Here is a 20,307-nt window from a genome sequence, read left to right as displayed (position 1 = left end):
TTTTTAGTATTTTCCTCATAAAATATATGTGGGGTGGGGTTCCCAAATTACCAAGGAGAGAAGTCACTGAATAATGATGTATGTTTGAGCTTCAGACTTTATACCCTTCACAAAATGCACACTAACAATATCATTTTACTCTAGCAAATTTCTAGGTTTACAGAAACAGTAATTAAAATCCTGTTTCTAGGCCACTGCCCCCCCCCCAATCAGTTTGGGCTTTGTCCAGATTTCTTGTTCTAAGAGGTTGAGAGGTATGACTACAACCCCTACCACATCCAATTGGTACAGAGGGGGCACCCATTTATTTCTGACCATCTATCTACAATCCAAAATTCTGCTGAAATCTGCCAACTCAAGCACCTTCATTCCATTAATTCATTATCCAAGCTACAGACAAATGTAGATTATCCATTTCATTTCCCCTCCAATTTGTGTACTTTCATAAAATAAGCTTTGCTTATGAAGTTTAAAAATAATTCCTTCAATTACAGGGCAAGACCAACTCCATTAATAACGTAACCTTGTTGAGTTAAAATGGCAAACAATCTAGTTTAAATATTCTTAAATTCAACAAAAAGCAGAAAGGCCAACTAAAAACTGTACTTTCCCCTGTCTACATTTAGCAGTACCACAACCGCATATGTAAAACAGATCATTTTGGGCAACTCCAGTATTTCAATAAAAGCTAAAGAATAGTACTCCTATTTATATAAAAAAAAAATAAAAAAAACATTAAATACTATTACATGTCAAGTTCTGTATTTCAGAGCAACGCATCTAAATGCAAACCAGTATTTGTTGTAAATGTAAACTTCTGAACTACTCTTAAGCTCATATTCAGTATTTAAGAGAGACAGTATTCAATTAGAGTTCATACACTCAGTGCCTTCTGTGTGGAGTCTGCATGTCCTCCCCATGGCTGGGTAGCGTTTGAAAGACATGCGTGCGTAAATGGGCGTGCCTTCGTTGAAGGTTGGGCGGCAAGCTGGCACCTCGGTGTTTTGTAAAAATATGCCAATCATTAGCAGACCGGAGTTCCACTGTGGTGACCCCTTACCGGGAAAAAGCCGAAAGAACAACAACACTCATTATGATTTACTATTTTACACTATCACAATCCTCAGTTAAATCAACATTTCATACGACTTCAGATGGGATTTTAGAGAGAGGAAAAAAAGTTTGTTTACTGGGATATTCAGCCTATAATGGGGTGCTGGGGAAAAAAAGCTACATAAATGTTTTGACAGTGAAGTACTATGCAAGGACAACTAAGTGAAATATCAATCAAGTAGGAATGATGGACTGTATTCCAATTACATCATGCAGATTACAACAGCCTAAAAAAAATTGAAGATTTGAACCAGTTTATTCTACTACAGTAGCAAAAAAGTCAAGTTTCGTCAAAACAACAAATACAAGAGGTTGTCAGATATTGTTTTAGTATTGTTAAAATGACTGTTTTAGTCGTATCTAATATTAAGATGCAAGCTCCACAGTTTACATAGTTGCTCAATAGAAAATCTCCAAGGTGCTTAAACTTGTCAATTGCTATGTTGCTTTTATTACAAAAGCTTTTACCTTGTGGTATGCTGTTTTTAAGAAATCTTAAAGTTCTAAGGGGAATGTATTATTTTGTGGACCTAGCTAGTTGTGTCTCTAATGCGAGACACTGGTGTGCTATACTGGGAGAATTTGCTATATTGCAAGACAGACCATTACTACACAAAATGCCTACATAAGACTTGCATATAGTAGAGTTCTGAACATACTTAGTCTACTTTGATAGAAAAATATTCAGACTTCAGTCTTACGGAGAGTTTTATTTATAAATAAAAAAAACACACAAGTCAACCAAATTGCAATTTACTGGCTATTATAAAACACACAAGCTTAGTATTTGAAACGTTTTGTACTGCAATGCACCGTTACGTGATACTGTGCAAATCAATTTTGAATAGCAGGAATCAGGGCAAATAACAGTAACCTATTTATGTTTCACATTACTGGAAGACATTATTCCACAGTATACAAGAGTATTTTGAGTAATGGACTGTAGCTGATGTATGGACTTTGATGGACTACTAAGGGTAGCATTGTCTGCATTCTTTACAGAAGTAAACTTATTTTACAAATCACTAATAAATATGTTAAAAAGTACTGCTCCTAAAATATATCTGAAGATACAGTGTTGAAGGCCTTTGATAAAATCTGGAAAAAAGTGAGGTTACTACTTTGCCCAGGTTTCTTTGCCTGTTGAGTATGTGCAGGACAAAGCAATATCTGTATTCTGGCCTAGGAGTAAATCATGCTGAACTGGAAAAAGTTGATCGCTTGAGACAAAGTGAGGTAGTACTTGCTGAATGTATTTTCCAGAATTTTGGCCAGTGATAATATGGCAAGAGGACAACTAAACTGAGTTTACACCTTTCAGTATTGGGATTATATGACGTTTTCATAACAGAGGCATGTTATTTACTTCTCTTGCTCTATTTCTGATTATAACTATGGAGTGCATAAATTTAGTGGTTTGCAGTTTGAAGAAATTTGTCTAGAAGGTTATCTGGTACAAAAGTGAGTTAATTTTTTTCAGCATTTGTCTTTTAGTAGCAATAGACATATCTAAAATTTAGTTCCTACATGCAAGTTCTTCTTGACTGTGTACTGATCCTGGAAGGGGTTCCTATGAAGTAGCTGTTTATTTTACAAGCAATATTATAAACTGAACCATCTGTTAATCGAGTGGTTAGATTTTTTTATTAAACCAGAGTTTCACATTATTGATCTGGCTTTATTATTGTTTGAGGAGTGATTTTACAGAATGCTGTAAAGATAAAAAGTAACTTTTTTTTGGTATTCCTGTACGGTGACTTGCCAGTTACGCTTTTTCCATTTTGTCAGGTAATTATCCTTTACTCACTAGTACTTGTTAAAATGGATACAGATAAATATTTCACACTCTTTTTACACATAAAGTGCTAGCATATTTAGGGATTGACAAGAAACTATTATTAAAAAGTGATTTGCCTCTAAACGATGATGTTGATTCAATAGTGCCCAGTTGCACTGTTCCAAGACAGCACTGAATCTGTGTTCTTTAATGTTGTTTCTAGAACAAACAGAGTTAATTACAGCCTCTGGGTTTTTAAGTAATTCCAAATGAAATGGGTAGGGTTATGATCACAGAGATAGTATTGGTTAGATGTTGATATTCAGAGCAAGATACTGTGTTTACCTGGGTCTCGCTCCTAGATGGTTGTAGTATAAGCTGAGGTGAGCCAAGTTTATTTAACTTGTCTTGAGTATTTTTTCTAATTGTTCTATATGCTGAAAGACATAGACCACTCTCGATGCAGATGCAATCTGAAATTATGAGGTCCTGTTGAATGGCAATAGTTAAGTATACAAGAACATCTTCCAGAGTTTTGATGCTTCCTTCTGGTGTCTTCACTGGAATATAGAAAGGAGCAATGTGTGTTCTGTACGTTTGATATGAGAACTTCCACTGGACCAAGGTTTGGCAGTGTTGAATGTGAAGTGGAGGCATTCAAATGATGTGATCCCAACAGATTAACCCCTGATCAAAGCGGTTCTGGAGAGTCTGACTATTCCTGTTCTGCTACAGATTATGCTATAGCCGGGGGAAACATTTCTTCATTGTGCAGGTTTTGTTCATGACATCTGTTTCAAGAACAGCTTATGTATCTAGTCTATAATAACCTAGTTCAAGCATGCGCTTTTGTTATTTTTTACACATGCTGTGTGCATTAGTGTACTCAATAACCAAACCAGGTGGCAAAAACATTATCGGAAATAAAACCAAGTACAGGATAACGCTGGAAAAGATATCTCCAGGTATACAATTCACACCAAAGGAATTTTGTAGAAAATGTTTATTAAGCACTTTCGCCCTCTGCAAGGACATCAGAATAAAACCACCCCCATCCTTTCAGTTCCTTTTAAACACAATTTTAGCTTAAGAACAACTAATAATAAATCACACAAATCAAAATCTTAAAGAACTATGCCTAAAATAACCACAGCAATGCACAAATACACACAAACTTTTCCTTTAAATAAAAATCACTTATACCTACAAGTGTTTAATAAATATGCATACATATCAAAAAGTTTGCCAATAAACATATTCATGTTCACTATTTAACATGTATCCCAAATCCTAGTGTTTCATGGCATTACATTTAAGTAATGGCTGAATGGAAAGATATTCATCAAGTCTTGAAAAATTAAAGGCATTCAGCCTAAGTTGTAACAAAACCTCTTCATGCTCAAGTCTATTCCCTTCCCCTGGCATTCAGAGATACTTTTTCAAAAATCCCAAAGTGGGTGCTTTTATTCTGATTAAGTCCTTGCACAGGATGAAAGCACTCAACATGTTTCTACAAAATTCCTTGTGTGAATGGTATACCTGGAGACCACCTTTTCCAACATTAATGTACTGAATCAGTGGCTCTTGCGAAGGCACCTCTTAGTTTTAAAAAATGTACTCTAATAGGGTAGTGCAAGATTAGGTTGTAGGGCTCCACTAAGGAATGCTCAAGCTACAAGGAACGGAATACAGTTATGTAGACAGTAAAGTCTCCACTTAAATATTTTGGTTTCATATTTTGTTGGTAGTCGAGTAGCGTTTGATAATAGTGCTATGTGCTACAGTAATACTGAAGATAACAGTGGCAAATTACCACCTTTTAGGTCATGATTCTTCTAAGAAAAATGCTAACTGACCAACCACATTACATAGTAACAGTTCACAAGTGGAACTGGACTGAACAGGGGATGTCAGTGCCCCAACACTACTACTAAAAAATATGTGCCAAAAATTTCACCTTCTGTACGTTAGCAAAGCGGAGAAGTAAAACTACAGAGAGTAATGGCCTGCACCACACAAGTGATATCTGGACTGCAAGTATACTATCAAATACAGAAGAGGCATAATCATGCATTTATCTACAGTTAATACTTTGAATGGTAACCCAAGTGGGGCTGAAATGCAAACTGCTTTTAAAGCAATTCTACTACACTCCTGATAAATGAGCTAATGATTTCTTGCAAATCAGTGAAAGCTCAAACTCAAGAATTTATGTTAAAAAGTACACCATACCACTCAAATTTAACTGATTTACATGGGTGTACCAATTGCCTTCAAATATTTGTGATTTTTGCAAGATAAAAGAGTGAAGAACACAATAACCAGTAAATGCAGCTAAAGGCTAAGCATACTTTTCCTTTACTTACTTGAAATAAGTAAAACCGTCAGGCACATACGCCTCAGGAGTACTGCTTGTAAGCAAATACCGACTGAAAGAATCGGACAAAACTTCATGCTGAAAGTTAATTCAGCCACGCACATGAACGTCACTCCTCTCACTATACACCACTACTACAAATACACAACCCTAATATTTTAAAAACTTCCCGGTTATGAAAGCCAACACACACGAGTATATTTGCAGCAACAGTGTGCTCACCATCCAGCGAGAAATTAACTAGACACAAACTGTTGTGGGGGGGACATACAACACGATTTCTGCAACTTTAGAAGGTGGGCTTAAGGTACAGTTTTATTTACTGTGCTTGTATTAACATTTTACATTAGAATATGCCAATGAGTAAAATAACAGATACTCACGCACACAAGCTCCAATCCCAAGCACTCTGGCGAAATTGTAGCTAAAGATTTTATACAAAAAAGTGTCAGTTTTACACTAACAAATCTTGTGGTACAGCTAACAGCACTGTCAGTAATTAACGGGGGGACACACACGAAAAGAGCTGCCTGCTCTTACTGTACCAATTAAAATAAGCTCTCTGCATTTCCACAAACCTTGGGAAACAAGCTCATATTACTAAATTACCCACGTGATAAAAAAACGAGACTACTGTCACTGCTGAAGTGACACCCCGACCCCATGTGCAAAATAGGTCGAGGATGGACAGTTAGGCACAGTTACTGCGAACAGACCTAGTTCAAATTGATGCAACATTTCAAGGCACACTCAAAAGCAATAATCCTATGCCTGCCAATGTGATTTTTTAAATATAAACAAAAACATTAAAGTAAACAGCATTTATATCACCTATTCGTTATGCCCAGTGTACGGAAAACACTGTCAGAAGACATGTTTAAAAAGTGAAGCAACATTTCATTTTCCAAGTTTAAAACCTACAAGCGTTTCCAATGCTCTTAACAAATCTGCATACCCACTCAAATGATCGGCCGGGCAATTCTTGGACATGTCCAACCGGTTGTACTCGTGGTCCAAGAAAACAGTGTCTGTAAACTGGGGAAAACGTTTGTTACGAACTTATAACGTAAATGTCTTTGAAGAACACTGAAAATCACAGTCAATTCAGCTTTCATTTTGTATAACAGGAATTAAGTTTGTGCACGCAAAACACGCACAAAATAGGCTTCGTCAAAACATACATTTTCTTTCTAAATCTTATTCGCCGATTAACAGTAGACCAACTCTTCGGCACAAGACTCGCGCCGACTAAAGTCTAACGATAAGCGGCACGTTCTCTGAGGCGCACGTCTGACTGGAGATGCTTCACTATTCTAGTGGACCTCCTCCAAACCAGATCGCTGTACCTAAAAAGTACAGAACGAAACTGCCAAAGCAGTAGCTATGTTATACTTCTCTCAAGTTGTTGACGGGGCAAAAATAAAAAAAAACAGAACCTGCATAAGCTTTGATAAGACAAAAGTCGAATAAAATTAGAATCCAAATAAAGATACCCCAAACAGCACAAAATATAAAAACATTCACCCAAAGTACAACTAGGAAGCATAAAACTAGTCACTTCTACTAGCAGGAGATAACCAAAGCTCGTAATTCAACAAAACAACACTTTTCACAAGTAGTTAAACAAAGAAAGATTTCCGTCCCACTGGGGCGTACACCCCAAGTACACTATAAACCGTACACACCTCAATACCATCATACACTTTCTCCCCCCAAGTTCAGGATCTTCTCCATCAATACACTTTAAATCCTTTTTTCACTGAAACTCATCTAGCCAGGTCATCCTGGATGAACCAAAGAAGCTTTTTCTCTGCACAATTTAAACCGTTTTCACTGACATGCATCACCAATCACCATTTAACCGGTTTAAAACCTGCTAAATGTTTTAATTCCAAAAACAAAATATGCAGCAAGTACTACAGGTTAAATGCAATAGATAAAAGAGCACCATAACTCACCTTGTCTTGGTGGGAAGGAATATCAGCTTGATTAAGGAGTGTGTAAACTGGGGGAGGCCGTCTTTAGGAATACTTGCTACTCTGAGCCGGTGTTCTAATATATGCAGCTCCATCGTTTTCTTTTTCTCATCTGTGAATCATCTAGGCGTTGTATTATTACTTCTTATTATTTGTTGTATTCAAATTAATCAAATCGCCGACATACAGCTTGCAGGGGAATAGCAAAATATGAAAGAAAAGGGGAAAAGTAACGAGAAAAACAAGAGCAGAAAAAGGGGGGAGTGCCCTGCTGAAGGTTCACAATCCAACAGCAAAACCACCAACAGCTGCTTACTCCGTAACAAACAACATGTCACTCAAAGCTAATCGAGCCTTGCGCACTGTCACGAATGCACGGCCCGATGGGAAATGTAGTCCTCTCCATAACACAACACCAGAATTGGGGATGGAAAAAGTACAGGAAGATGAATAACGTCCTCTGCTTAACTGTAAAGTGTCCCCAAATTTGCATCTTATTTTGCAACGTCCTTTGTAAAATTTTTGATTTTCTCGTAAATCATAGAGGGTTGCCCTCAAAAAACACAGTCAAGACATCAGAGTTTCATACTTATTCTTCAGACAATTAATGTTTATGAAAAAAAACAGTTGTTCTACAACTAAGTGAATTAAATATTTAAAAAAATACCCCTGATTTTGGGCCCAGTTAGTTCTGGCTTTCTCTGCACTTCTTTTTTATTTCATTTTTTAAACACCTTTATTAAGTTAGCATGTAAGATACAGGCAAATATACATTAACAGAAAAGAAAACAAACAATATTTAAACATACATTAACAGAAAAGAAAACAAACCAAATCAACATTTTTACTATTTGCATAGATTGTACGTGACATATCTTTTCTTTCTTTGTAAATGTCACCAATCCAACATTACATTAATTGCTGCATTCCTGCCTTCCCTTACATCTCACTCATGAACATTATTCTGCATGTTTTGCTCCCACAATTTCCATTTATTTCTATGTAATTTGCTCCTTCCCTTTTCTAAAGTTACATTGTCCAGTTCTTTTATCTGTTTTATAATATTCAGTACTTCAAATATAGTTTGTTTAGGGTTTTGATTTTCATTTTCTAGTAATTACTAATTTTGGCATACAACAGAATTAAACTTAAGAAGGCATTACTATGAATAGAAAATTCAGATCCTGTGTCCAAGCTCAAAAGAATAATTCCTTAGCTAAAGCCATTTGCTCACTCAATAGTTCCAAAGGAGTACTCTGGAGTGAATTTTTAAAATCTGCCATTTCATTACACCCTCAGAACACAAGTTCCCAGTTACCTCTTTCTTCCCCATCACACCTCCAACATTTGCTATCTACCTGAGGAATAATTCTTTGAGGTCTGCTTGGGGTATAAATATACCTAGGCAAACACATCCAAGCATTTTTGAGCAGGTCCCAATTCATTACATCCAGATAACACCTCCAGGTGTTTCTGCAGTTACATCCTACTGACGCCTCTAGACGTTAAATACTGCTTATTCATATTAGGATCAATAATTTCCAAACCGTGCTAAATATGACGTATTAACAGATTTCATCTTAAAGCTTGCACAGTGGCAAATATAACTGTATTGATATTTTACCTCTGTCTAGTTATGGAAAAAATAAATTAATTGTTGTTCATATTTATTTATATTGTTATAAATGTCATGTTTTTCTAAATATCTCAAAAATCATGCAGAACAGATAGAACTGCTTAGCTTCATATGAAAGCATTCAGCTGGGTGAACAAAATGGTGCTGCTGATAGTATGTGTGCAACTTGAGTGGTTGCTGAAATATTATAAGGTGTTTACAAAATATTATAAACTTAAAAGTTACTTTGTTTACTGTGACTTATAAAATCCATTTACATACCTAGAACCTAAAGAATACTGCTGCTATATAAAAATAACTTGTGCTGAAGAGTTTGTAAATTGCACTTCTTTAGTAACCTCTATAGTTACAGAGATATGAACATTTGTTTGAAATGTGAGGACATTATTTGATTCTATCAAAAAGCTTGGGTGTTGCCCATTGGAAGTTACAGTGCAAACCTCCAGAGATCCACTGGAGGGAATGAGACAGAATATCAATTTTCTATAAAGTCCAACATCATATGGTCAAACTCATATGCTCAACTTTACATAATGTTAAAAATGACCAAAATGCACAAAATTGTAATTTTGTAAAGGGGCAACCCCCCTGCACCCCCTACTAATTATATTTGCCAATTGTGAGATCCCACTACTGTGGGGGAAAGGACAAATTCCCCTATCCCCACTGTACTGCGATCTCAGTACAAACAGTTTGACATTCCATAATGGATAGGGGAACTCAGGTTGACAGTAACCTAAACTTTGATCACGTGTCCATGGTATCAGGAAATTGTTTTTACATGGTTCAGCTTATAAGTAAGGACATGGCATTCACATCTAAGGAGATCATAGTCCCACTATACTAAGCCCTCATTACACCAATAATAAAGTACAAAGTTCCCTTTGGCATGTACTTGACCAGACATTGGCAATAACTGGAGCAGCCACAAAGGTTCTTCACCAAGGATACAGGGTATAAATAGTATGTCCTATGTGGACCACCTCAAAGCCGTGTCACTGTACTCGGTCTCCTACAGACTACTGAGAGGCAATCTATGCCTAACCTACAAGGCATTCTCAGCTCCAGCCCTGATGGATCTGCTACACATTTGCAAAACAAACAGCACTAGAAATACCCAATCTAAGGATCTAAATCTCATCTGTGACATAAACAAATTATGCGGAGGCAGACATATGTGTCTCAGAGATTACCTCTTCTCTAGAACAGACTTCCCATTCACGTGAAACCAAGCTGTTCCCTATGCCTATTCAAATGCAATTTGGACCAATGGATGGGAAATCACAAATTCACCCCTGGCCTGTCACCTGTGGCCCTAATGGATAGGGGCAGTTTGTAGCTGCCCTAAGTCACAGGCATATACCTTAGCCATTCTACCCAGTGGGCAGTGATAATTAGTAAAACTAGGGGCATGAATGGCTAGGCATTAGTAACCTCCTATGATCCTATGATTAAGTCGAGCATATGAGTTTAACCATATGACATTTAACTTTATGGAAAGTCGATATTCTAAATGGAATCCTTCTTGAGCAAAGATGCTAAGAGCTATGACCCCTTGGCAACCCTCTTTGTGCTCTTACATAAGCGGAGCCTATACAGATCTTGGCTGACTGTTAAAATCCTGATTGGAGTATTTTTCAGGATTTATTATTATTATTATTGTTATTTTCATTCTCAGTATTTATTAGTAAATGTACCATGTTACTCATATTTAGTAACCCCATACCTCTCAACTATCCCAATTTTGTAGAATGTCCAGATTTTTCCTCATTTTTAGTCTGTTCCTCATAAAAATTGTAATTTTCTGACAAATCATTGAGGACTGAAGTCACTAAATGATGACAGACATTTGAATTTCAGTGCCATACCCTTCAGAAAATGCACACTAATACAAAGCATGTTATTATGTCATTTTTCTAAGTTTGTAAGAGCAATATTTAAAAAAATATATCCTATTTTTGGGATGTTGTCCCATCATAATTTTTGGCTTTGTCCAGAATTCTTGGTTGAGAGATATCATTAGTCCATTCTGACAAACACTTACTTAAAGCAATTAATGCACAAAGTCATCAACCCAGCACACAGTTATATCAAGCTTTCACTCTGTGAGCCAGTCTTGACTTTCTTCTAAAGAATGTCAAAGTGGAAATAAATATTTGTTAACTAATTTATTGATTGATTTGATTTCTTTTTCTAACTGGGGTTGAGCACTGATCTCAGTGAACTTTTTCAGGCTCATCCCAGCCTTTATAACCACGAATACACAATTTAAGCAAACTATTCATAGGTAAACACTAGGCTATCAGTCTGCAGACTATTACAAACATAGTCAATGACCAGAGGTCAGAATCAAACCCTGTACTGTGTGTCACTGTGGTAAAGACCTTAACCATCATGCCAACCCTCCCTTATAAAGTCTAAGCTTGAAATGGAAAGAAGTTTCATCCTACCACTTACATTTCATACAAAGGTACATCACACTCATTTTAGTTCTAGAAAATACTTCATGCTGCAGACACAAAGTGATCTTGGACACTATCCAACGATATTTCAGAACCAAATTCAGCATTGTTAGTGTATGCCTCAATATACAAATATTATGAATATTATTGAAAAAAATCATTGTATTTTGTGCTTATAATTGTAAATTCGATCACACACCTAACACATTTTTCATATTTAGCACACAATGTGTCACATACTTTGCTGATGAAATATTGGAAATGAAACTTGCCAGTAATATCCAATGGGGAAATAAGAACATATGAAACAAAACCAAGAAAGAAGTCAGAATGAGAAGTATCTGAGTTCCAGAGTGTACCAAACAAAATTAATTCCTGTACTAAAGTAATATGCCCATAAGAACTGTAAAATGTATGCAAATGTCTACATATTTTGACCCTTTCACCTTATTCAGAGTCCAATAAGCATGTCATGTGCTTTGGTTTTCTATACACTATCTGAAAATGAAGACAATTGAGATGGCACAGTACACTTACCCAGGGATTCAGAAAGAACCCGACAATTTACCTTAAGTGCTGCAGTAAAAAGGCCCTTTTTCACGATGCAGTATTTTGCAATTCAGAGACACATTAGCCACAATGAAGAAATACCTCATTATCAGCTAATTTGCTTGACTCTGAATCACCGAGTGCAGAACAACACTTTCCAGAGGTAGTTAAACAGTAGCTGAGGTCGTATCATGTTAGCATAGGCACCCCAAGATTCACCCCCCCCCCCCACACACACACACACACACACACACACACACAAACATTACATGTCCCATACCTGTCTCTGTGTTGTGAGAGTGTCCCTGATATTTTCTTTCTCCTGCCTTCATAAATCACAGATGATTACAGTCATTAATGCCAAACATTACAGTTTCACACGTCGTATCCATCAGTAAATCCACCATAGTGCAAAAGCTGTTATACTACTGTTTGTTTAAGTTTGTAGAAGGAATCTGTCCTTGATTTTTCCCACAATTAATTGTGGCCATGTCTTGATTTTTTACAGAACAATGCAGATAAGTTTGCATAATGTTCCCTGCCTCTCTCTCTTGTACTTCATGAAATGTTGCTGACATTGAAAAATGCCAGATTACCTCAATACATATTAAAAAAAATCCTGCTGTGTTAATTTATTAGTTAATACAGTGGGTTAATGCGGATGCTTACTGTGACAACAACCATTTTTGTAAGCTGTTATTGTTTTGTTCACTGTACCCCTGGTGTCTAGTGATGAAACAGAGGAATAATATCCTCAGGGGAATGTTCAGGGATGGAATCCTTTTTAGTGCCTTTAAGAAATATTACTTGTACTATCCCTGGTGTCTAGTGGTTCTCCATACTATTTATTTTTTTTGCATTTTTAAATTTTTAATTAAGTTCCTTAAAAGGAACCCTGTATGGAGTATCAGTGGTGTCCTTATTTCCTGCCATCCCTGTTATATGTAAATGCCATTATAACATGAAACATTATCCATTGTTTCTAGTGTCCCCCATCCCTGTTATGTTTAAATGCCATTATAGTACAATAAATTTTCCATGGTGTCTAGTGTTTTCCCCATCCTTGTTCGGTTTAAGTGCCATTATGACATGAGATATCATCCCTGGTATCTATTGTTTCCTCCCCTTTCCTATTATGTGTAAGTGCCATTACAACATGAGACGTTATCCTCCTGGTGTCTAGTGTTTTTCTCCCTTTCTCTTTTATGTGCAAATGCTGTTATGGCATGAAAAGTTATTTCATGGTGGCTAATGCTCCCCAACCAATGTCTGTAAGGTTATCACTGGTGCCTAGTGTTCCCCCGACTCATGTTTATAGGGTATCCCAGGTGTCTAGACTTCCCCCGTCCCACATCTGTAATGTTATCCCTGATGTTTATTGTTCCCTCAACCCACATTTCTATAGTTATCCATGATAGCTTGTGGTCCCCCTAACCCAATGTTACAGGCTTTGCTTGTTAAACTAGAATGTGGAATTATGACAGCCACCACTATTCCCCCACACACATACATTCACACATTCATTCCATACAAGCACACACGTATACACACACACACACACACACACACACACACACACACACACACACACACACACACATATACACAAAACCCCAACCCTACCTGATCAAGAAACTCCCCAGCCCTTACCTCAATAATTGCCATAGATGAACAGGGTCTTATGGACATGTTTATTACCACTAGAGATCATGAGTGGCTGTGCTACTTTACACAGAGAAGCAATTCATAACTACCTTACCACAGATAGTTCTGCGGTATATGCCTCTTCCCCAGACTGTCTCATTAATGTTTAGCATAGCCACAAACAGAGCCCACCATCATAGTGCTCATCTTTGTACAAAAAGCACTGTGGTGGGTCTGTCTCTGAATGCAGAAAGTTTACCAATGTGTACACCCCTCAATAACCTTTCTGAATTGAGCTCCTAATCTCTAATGTCATATTTTTCCAGGTTTTATTGCCATTAATTAAGATATACATAATATTTACAATATTTAGTAATACAGTATATCACTTGTTCATCTCCATTCAGTGTTAACATATTCAATAAAGCAATGCTTTTATTCCTGACAGCAACCTTAAATTATATTCATTTGAGAAATATTCTGGTCTAGTTTCATATTACCTTTAACATCATGTAGTAGCCCATTAATAAATAACCTTCCTTCTCTTCCCTGTTTAAAATAAAAATGATAGCTGGATACTTACAAAACTTATCACTATAATCCTATTACTTTTGCATGTCCTCTCTTTTAATGTTTCACATGCTCTTGGTATTTTTCACCTACCAGCATCTACTTCACACCCCTTAATGTACTCACCACACTGCAATAACTGCTTGCTACAGTCACCTTTTCCAATCACTGGCGCTGCTTTCCTACATTCCCTTTATACCCTTTATCAAAAAAAAAAAAACACCCAATTTTACCCATTATGCTGTCATACAACAACATAACTGTAATCCCTTTCTAATCTCAGTAGTTAACTCCATACATTGTTGTTATGTCATTCTTTTTGGCTAGTTGCATGCCCTGCACAACTACTACAGAAAGCTATACAAATCCACTTACAAAGAAAGCACTTTCTTGTTGCTTACTACTACAGTGTTTCCTTTCCCATTCAGTTTCATTGCCCTGCTCAACTATGCCATCTCTTCCATCTCTTGTCAGTGTCCCAACAGGACCAAACAAAATGAATGTCATTTCAGCACTTAGTAGTTCCAATAACTAAACTTCCATCCATTCTATAGCCAGTAGTACAGCAAGTACAACTAGAGTTTTCATCAAATAAAGCAACATATTCAATATCATACTTGCCCTTCTTCACAAAGCTGTAGTTATGGTGATGCAAAGGGGCAGCTGCCCTGAATGCAAATAGCCACAGTGTGCAATAAGCACTGTAGAAAAGGTTTTTATCTCTCCCTGCAAGTCAGTGATGCTAAGAATGCAAGTACCAGTGAGAGAATGACAACAATAATCATGTAAGCAGCTATAGTTAATATTGAGCTGCTTAAATGAATTAAAATATTGCCTCTGTGTTACCAACTGGATCAAGGTGCTAGCATGCTCTTTGCCACAGTTTCTGTAGTAACAAAATAAGAGCAGCATAATAATCCTTTGCCCAAAAAAATACTTTTATTTGGTTGACAAGTCTGAAGGACTTATTTTTTATCCTCAACTTTGGTTGAGGGGCACTAAATCAGGGACCACCCGTGGTGCCAACGGACCCACTTAAAGTTATGCTTCTTCATGTAGCTTTTCCCACTCAAAAGGATGAAACAAACAAACAAAGCATGATACTGGGCCAAATGAGTCTTTAAACTCCTAATCATGGCCCCTTGTTTTCAACACAGAAGCTGATGCCTATAGTTCAGCATCTTCCCTGTTATCCCTTGCCTTTCCAAATCCCCAAGTCCTGTCATTCACCTATTTGCATCTTGCTTCACTTTCCTTTTTAATCATATAAACAGGCATTTATATTCAAATACTTTAATATCTTCAACAATATGTGGCTAGGAAAGACATCCAGTTACTAAGAAATGCAATATTTTGTTCTAGAAAATGGATAACACTTGGATTAGTCATACCCTGATCATTGTACTCAAGGTCTTAAGTTTAAACATTGTTAATATGGTCATTGCTATCATTCCTTCTCATTATTTGCACAGGTTAAATCTTCCCTGATCCATGATTATCCGGTGCTATAGTCTAGAAGTGTAACTCACACAGAAACAAAAAATAAATGTTTAATATATGTTTTTCACATCTGCTTACCTAACATAACTGCACACATAATTACACTGACACTCACTGAACTTCAGCTACTTAATCAACTGACTATCAAATCTGATACGTTACAGTTTAGAAAAATGTGTGCACTTGACAAAAGTATAAGTGATATGGTTAGGCACCCAAGTGAAACAGTGAAAGACTTTTTCTCCAAAATAACTTCCTTCAGTTTGACAGTTCACATTTAACCATGGACATTTCAGCAACACAAGACAAAATATAACCTATAGTGGTGCATTGTTAAACCACATTTCATTTTACCTCTGTATAATCCAAAAATAATATAGACGCCACAACTTTACTAAAAATAGTTTCATTAAAGAATATACTGTCTCCTACAGTATAACATAGGGTCTTACATGCTTGTAGATTTTGGCTGGGCAAACATACATTTATGACTCTCCGGAGTTTTTTTCATCCCAGTCCATATGCTCACATTGAACATTCTATTTAATCCAGCCATCTTGCTCCTAGAGTAATACAGAGGAACAAAGCCTTTGTTTATCTTACCTGACATTTCCCATTCACCATCTATTTCTGCAGTGGTATTAATGTCTCTAAGTTTAGTGACATCGGTCATGTTCCTTTTGTTTCAGCTGTAACTGTATCAACTACACTGACAACTCTTTTGTTCTTAAAAAATCAGCTATTCCGTGCTATTAAATGTCAGCACTTCATCTACCTCACACAACTGAAAAAGTGGTTTCTGCTATAATGGATGCAAAGTATTTCTGTGCTTGATATCATACAATGATTTGTCAAATTAAACTTGGCAAGGAAGATTAAAAGCTGTGTACAATTAATTCACTTGAGTTCTCATACTTCCATTTGGTATCTCATTACTACCTGAAGTGTTTCAGGGAGCTATTGCACAGACTATCAAGAGATATGAAGTTGACAAACAAATGCCAATAAGAGAGTGGAAGGTGTCCACAAGGATTTGTTCATTCTCCTCTCATCAGGACTGATAAAGCATAACTAAACTTTCATCAGCACAGACTCTCAGTAACACAATTAATTATAACAGACTACATTGCTGTTCCAAACACACTACATTACAATTCCTAAAAGTATTTTTGTAGTGGTCCTGTACCTCCCTCCATATGGGGCTTTGCTCCACCCTTGATATCTTTATTTGCAACTTGAATGTTGCACAAAATCAGGTTAAAATATGCTTGAACACAAATTATCTTTCTTGTTTATACTGAATTGTCTGACTTTAGATTAAGTATATAAGAATACCCACAGTACACACAATAAAACTCGGACTTGACAAAATATCTTGTCAACAGACCATCACTTCACCAAATAAGAATTGATTTATCCAGTCTTGATAAAACAAGGCTCAGTGAACCGTTAGGTAACTGACATTAAGGTGTTGCTAATACTATCAATAATATTCTGGTATGGAGTATGACCGGAGAAGACCATAAAAAAGCTGATTTAATTATTGAATAAACTAAGGCAGTATAACCTCACGTTGAATAAAAGTAAGTACATTAGAGTTATTATGCTGTGATACAAAGGTTGTGTTTTGCCTTCCAAAGCCCTGAAATCAGTTGATAAAAAGTCAGAGCCATGGTTCAAATGACTTCAAAAGTGGGAAAACAATTGCTTAAAAGATTTCTTAGTATAATACAGTATCATTCAATGTGTATTCCAAATATTTCAGAAATAAGTGTGCCACTAAGGAAATTATTGTAGCAAGGTTTGGAATCATCCTAGAGTGAAAAGCAAGAAGATAGTTTTGAATTTCTTCTACTGTTAGCAACAAAAAGGCACCCACACTGAAATATTTTGATGCAAATGAGTCAATCACATTACAAGTGTATACAACCAGAACTGAATTGTTGCAGCATTTTTGCGGGAGAATAAGCCATTTATCTACAGGTCAGCAGTTTTCACTGACTATGAGAAAAGTACTGTTTAGATAGACAAGGACCTGTAGCTATACTATATAGTGGTCAAAGGTTTCATGGGCATATTTATGAGGCATAAAGCTATTAGAAAGTGATGCAAAGTTTTTGTAGTCTGTATTCAAGTTATCATTGCACAAGGCTAATTGTCTTGGGCCAACTACAACCCAAGCTGCAAAGAACGCTGTTATTTTTAATGTGACTTGAGTGTGTTATAAGCTAGGGAAGGAGATGTAACATATTTGATGAGTTGTATATTCTTGCAGAGCAGCAATAACGTTTACCGGCTAAAAAAGGAATTAAAGTGGGTAAATACAAATGAAAAAAAAAAAAAATTTTAGGAATGTACTGAAAATGATCTAGATATATGACTCATTAAAGACAATGCTATGAGAGGATACTTAGAAAAAAAGACTGAAAAGAAATTTCTAGGTAGGCAATATAGTAAGACTGGAACATACTTACTTCAGTATTGAGAAAGTGTATCTGATCTGTGTTTAATACTTACAGCTTCCAGGGGCCATGAACTTAGCAGAAACTGTGAGTAAAGGTGTTTTCAGCTGAAAAGTGAGAGCTATATTCTTGAGGTATGGTACTCCGGACACCTGGCTGTATCGTTTAATGGTCCACGGCATACAAAACTGTGTTAGGGTGATATATATGGAGCAATGAGAATTTTAGCATATTATATCTAGACTCAACTGTGCACAGTGCAACAGCTATGTTGAGAGGGAAGGACAGACAATAAAGAAATTAATAATGAAGTCTCTAAACAATAATAGTGGCAGTTCACATGATGACTGTCAGTTTAAATATTCCACTGCAAGGTGTTGGTCTATCCCCTGTTCACTTATTTATATAAGTTAGATAAAGAAGAAGAATTTTTACTTCCACATTTTGTTAACTCCTGAAATTTACAATGAGGTTAAAAAACAATGAAATCGAATCAGTCAAAGCAAAGATTTTACTATGATTAGCATAATATACTCCATTCAGACCAGAAAGAGAGGAAAGAGATGAAACAGAAAATGTAAGAATTTAGCAGAATTCCTGTAAAAAAACAACAAGAAGAGATGTTTTGAAGAAGCATGAGCAAGTAAGGCTGGTTGTTGTTCAAACCTTTGGTGGCAGAATGTTTAGAAGGAGCAAGAAATGTCTGTTCAAAACAAATATGTCTCAAACTGGCTGTCTGAGGCAAAGAGATGGTGTTTGTGATGTCTTCAGAAGTACTGCTGTAGTATACAAAGGAATGTTCAAAGATATATTTAAAGAGGTATTCAGAGAAGTATTCCTGAGATAACTGCAAAATCAGAGTGACCTACTGAACTGCTGAGTCATCTGCTGGAGAGATTTTTAGTGAAGCAACATCAGCTATGGAGATTACAGAAGTGATTTTTCACCCAAAGTTTTCCAAGATTTGGAAGACTACTCACATAGTTCATGAAATGAAAATCTGAAAGTACTAAATCTGCAAGAAATTAATTACAAACCAAGCAAGAAACAAAAACAAACTTAAAACTTTTGAAATGCAAAAAAGAAACCAATGAAAACCAAAGGAGCCGGCAACTGTAACGAAACCTGTTTTACTTAGCGCTTTCAGTAAAAACAATGCTTCACCTTCTTCAGATAAAAAAACAAGTCAATTAAGGCTGTTTAAATACTCTTACATCAAGTAATTAAGAAATTAGCAAATTAAATAACCATCCAATAAACAATTAACCTACTAGCATTCATAAAAGTGAAAAGCACAATCCATATACACTCAAAATTACAATCATAGTAATAAAAAACCTTCATAGTAATGAAAAAACTTTTTCAAAGGGACTTTTAGAAACAGCTCCAAAAAGTCTCTATAATCACAAATATACAGTTAGAACCAATAAATAGGACAAGACATACTTATCAAAGTGTCTAAAAATAATGTATGTGTTTGAATCAACTTAAGAAAATAATATTTGTGCAACTAAGAAATGTGTATACAAGTACATTTCATCGTCTCAAAGATAACCATTTAAGCACACATTTAATGGATATCTGTTCATTGAGACCAGGGGATGCGTAGGCAGTTGTCCTAATCTGCCACATTAGCTCATCAATTTCCAATAGAAGTTGCCACAGGCCACCCCTTATGTCAGGACATCTACTATGTAAAACTACAAATTTAAAACAGTGGTCTGGATACTCAAATAGATGTTTTGCCAAGGCATTGTTCATGTCCTTTTTAATAATGGCTTAGTTATGCTCATAAACACGCTGTTTTAATTTTCTTTCGGTTTTGCCTATATAAAAGGCAGTACACTGGTCACACATAGCGGCATAAATCACGCTTCTAGATTCACAATTGAATCTACCCCTAATAAGATACAATTGGTCGTTAATCACGACCTCTTTTTTAACCAGGATGCTTTTACATTGTGCACATGCCCCACATTTAGACATACCATGGGGACCTAACACTTGTGGTTTTCTCCTTTTTTCAAGTAGTGTTTTAAGATTAAAATTCCTTCTATAGGTAATCTTAGGTTGCAGACCCAGTTTACTACACAGAATTGAGTCCTCAGTAATGACCCCCCAGTTTTTGTTCAGTAACTGCCTAATAGAAGGATAGTCAACTGAAAAAGTACATAGAAAACTGGTTTGATGGACAATGGTAAAACAATGATCAACCTCTTGTTCAGTATTTACTAGTGCTTC

At 36.2% G+C, this 20,307-nt stretch overlaps 1 protein-coding gene across 1 annotated transcript in view; it reads right to left on the bottom strand.

Moving 5' to 3' along the window:
* The window catches only part of CASTOR2 (cytosolic arginine sensor for mTORC1 subunit 2), a 1,552,528-nt gene extending 1,544,963 nt beyond the window's left edge, over nt 1-7,565 (bottom strand). Inside the window, exon 1 of the mRNA XM_044054131.1 lies at nt 7,226-7,565. Within this exon, the coding sequence (XP_043910066.1) occupies nt 7,226-7,338 (113 nt within the window). The 5' untranslated portion in view covers nt 7,339-7,565. The remainder of the gene's footprint in view (nt 1-7,225) is intronic.
* Between the last annotated feature and the right edge of the window lie 12,742 nt (nt 7,566-20,307).

This window comes from Protopterus annectens, chromosome 13.part0 (assembly GCF_019279795.1).
Source record: "Protopterus annectens isolate FY-2018-M chromosome 13.part0, PAN1.0, whole genome shotgun sequence".
NCBI classification, from domain to species: domain Eukaryota; kingdom Metazoa; phylum Chordata; order Ceratodontiformes; family Protopteridae; genus Protopterus; species Protopterus annectens.
The sequence above is the reverse complement of the archived record's forward strand: the minus strand, read 5'-3'. Positions and strand labels throughout refer to the sequence as shown.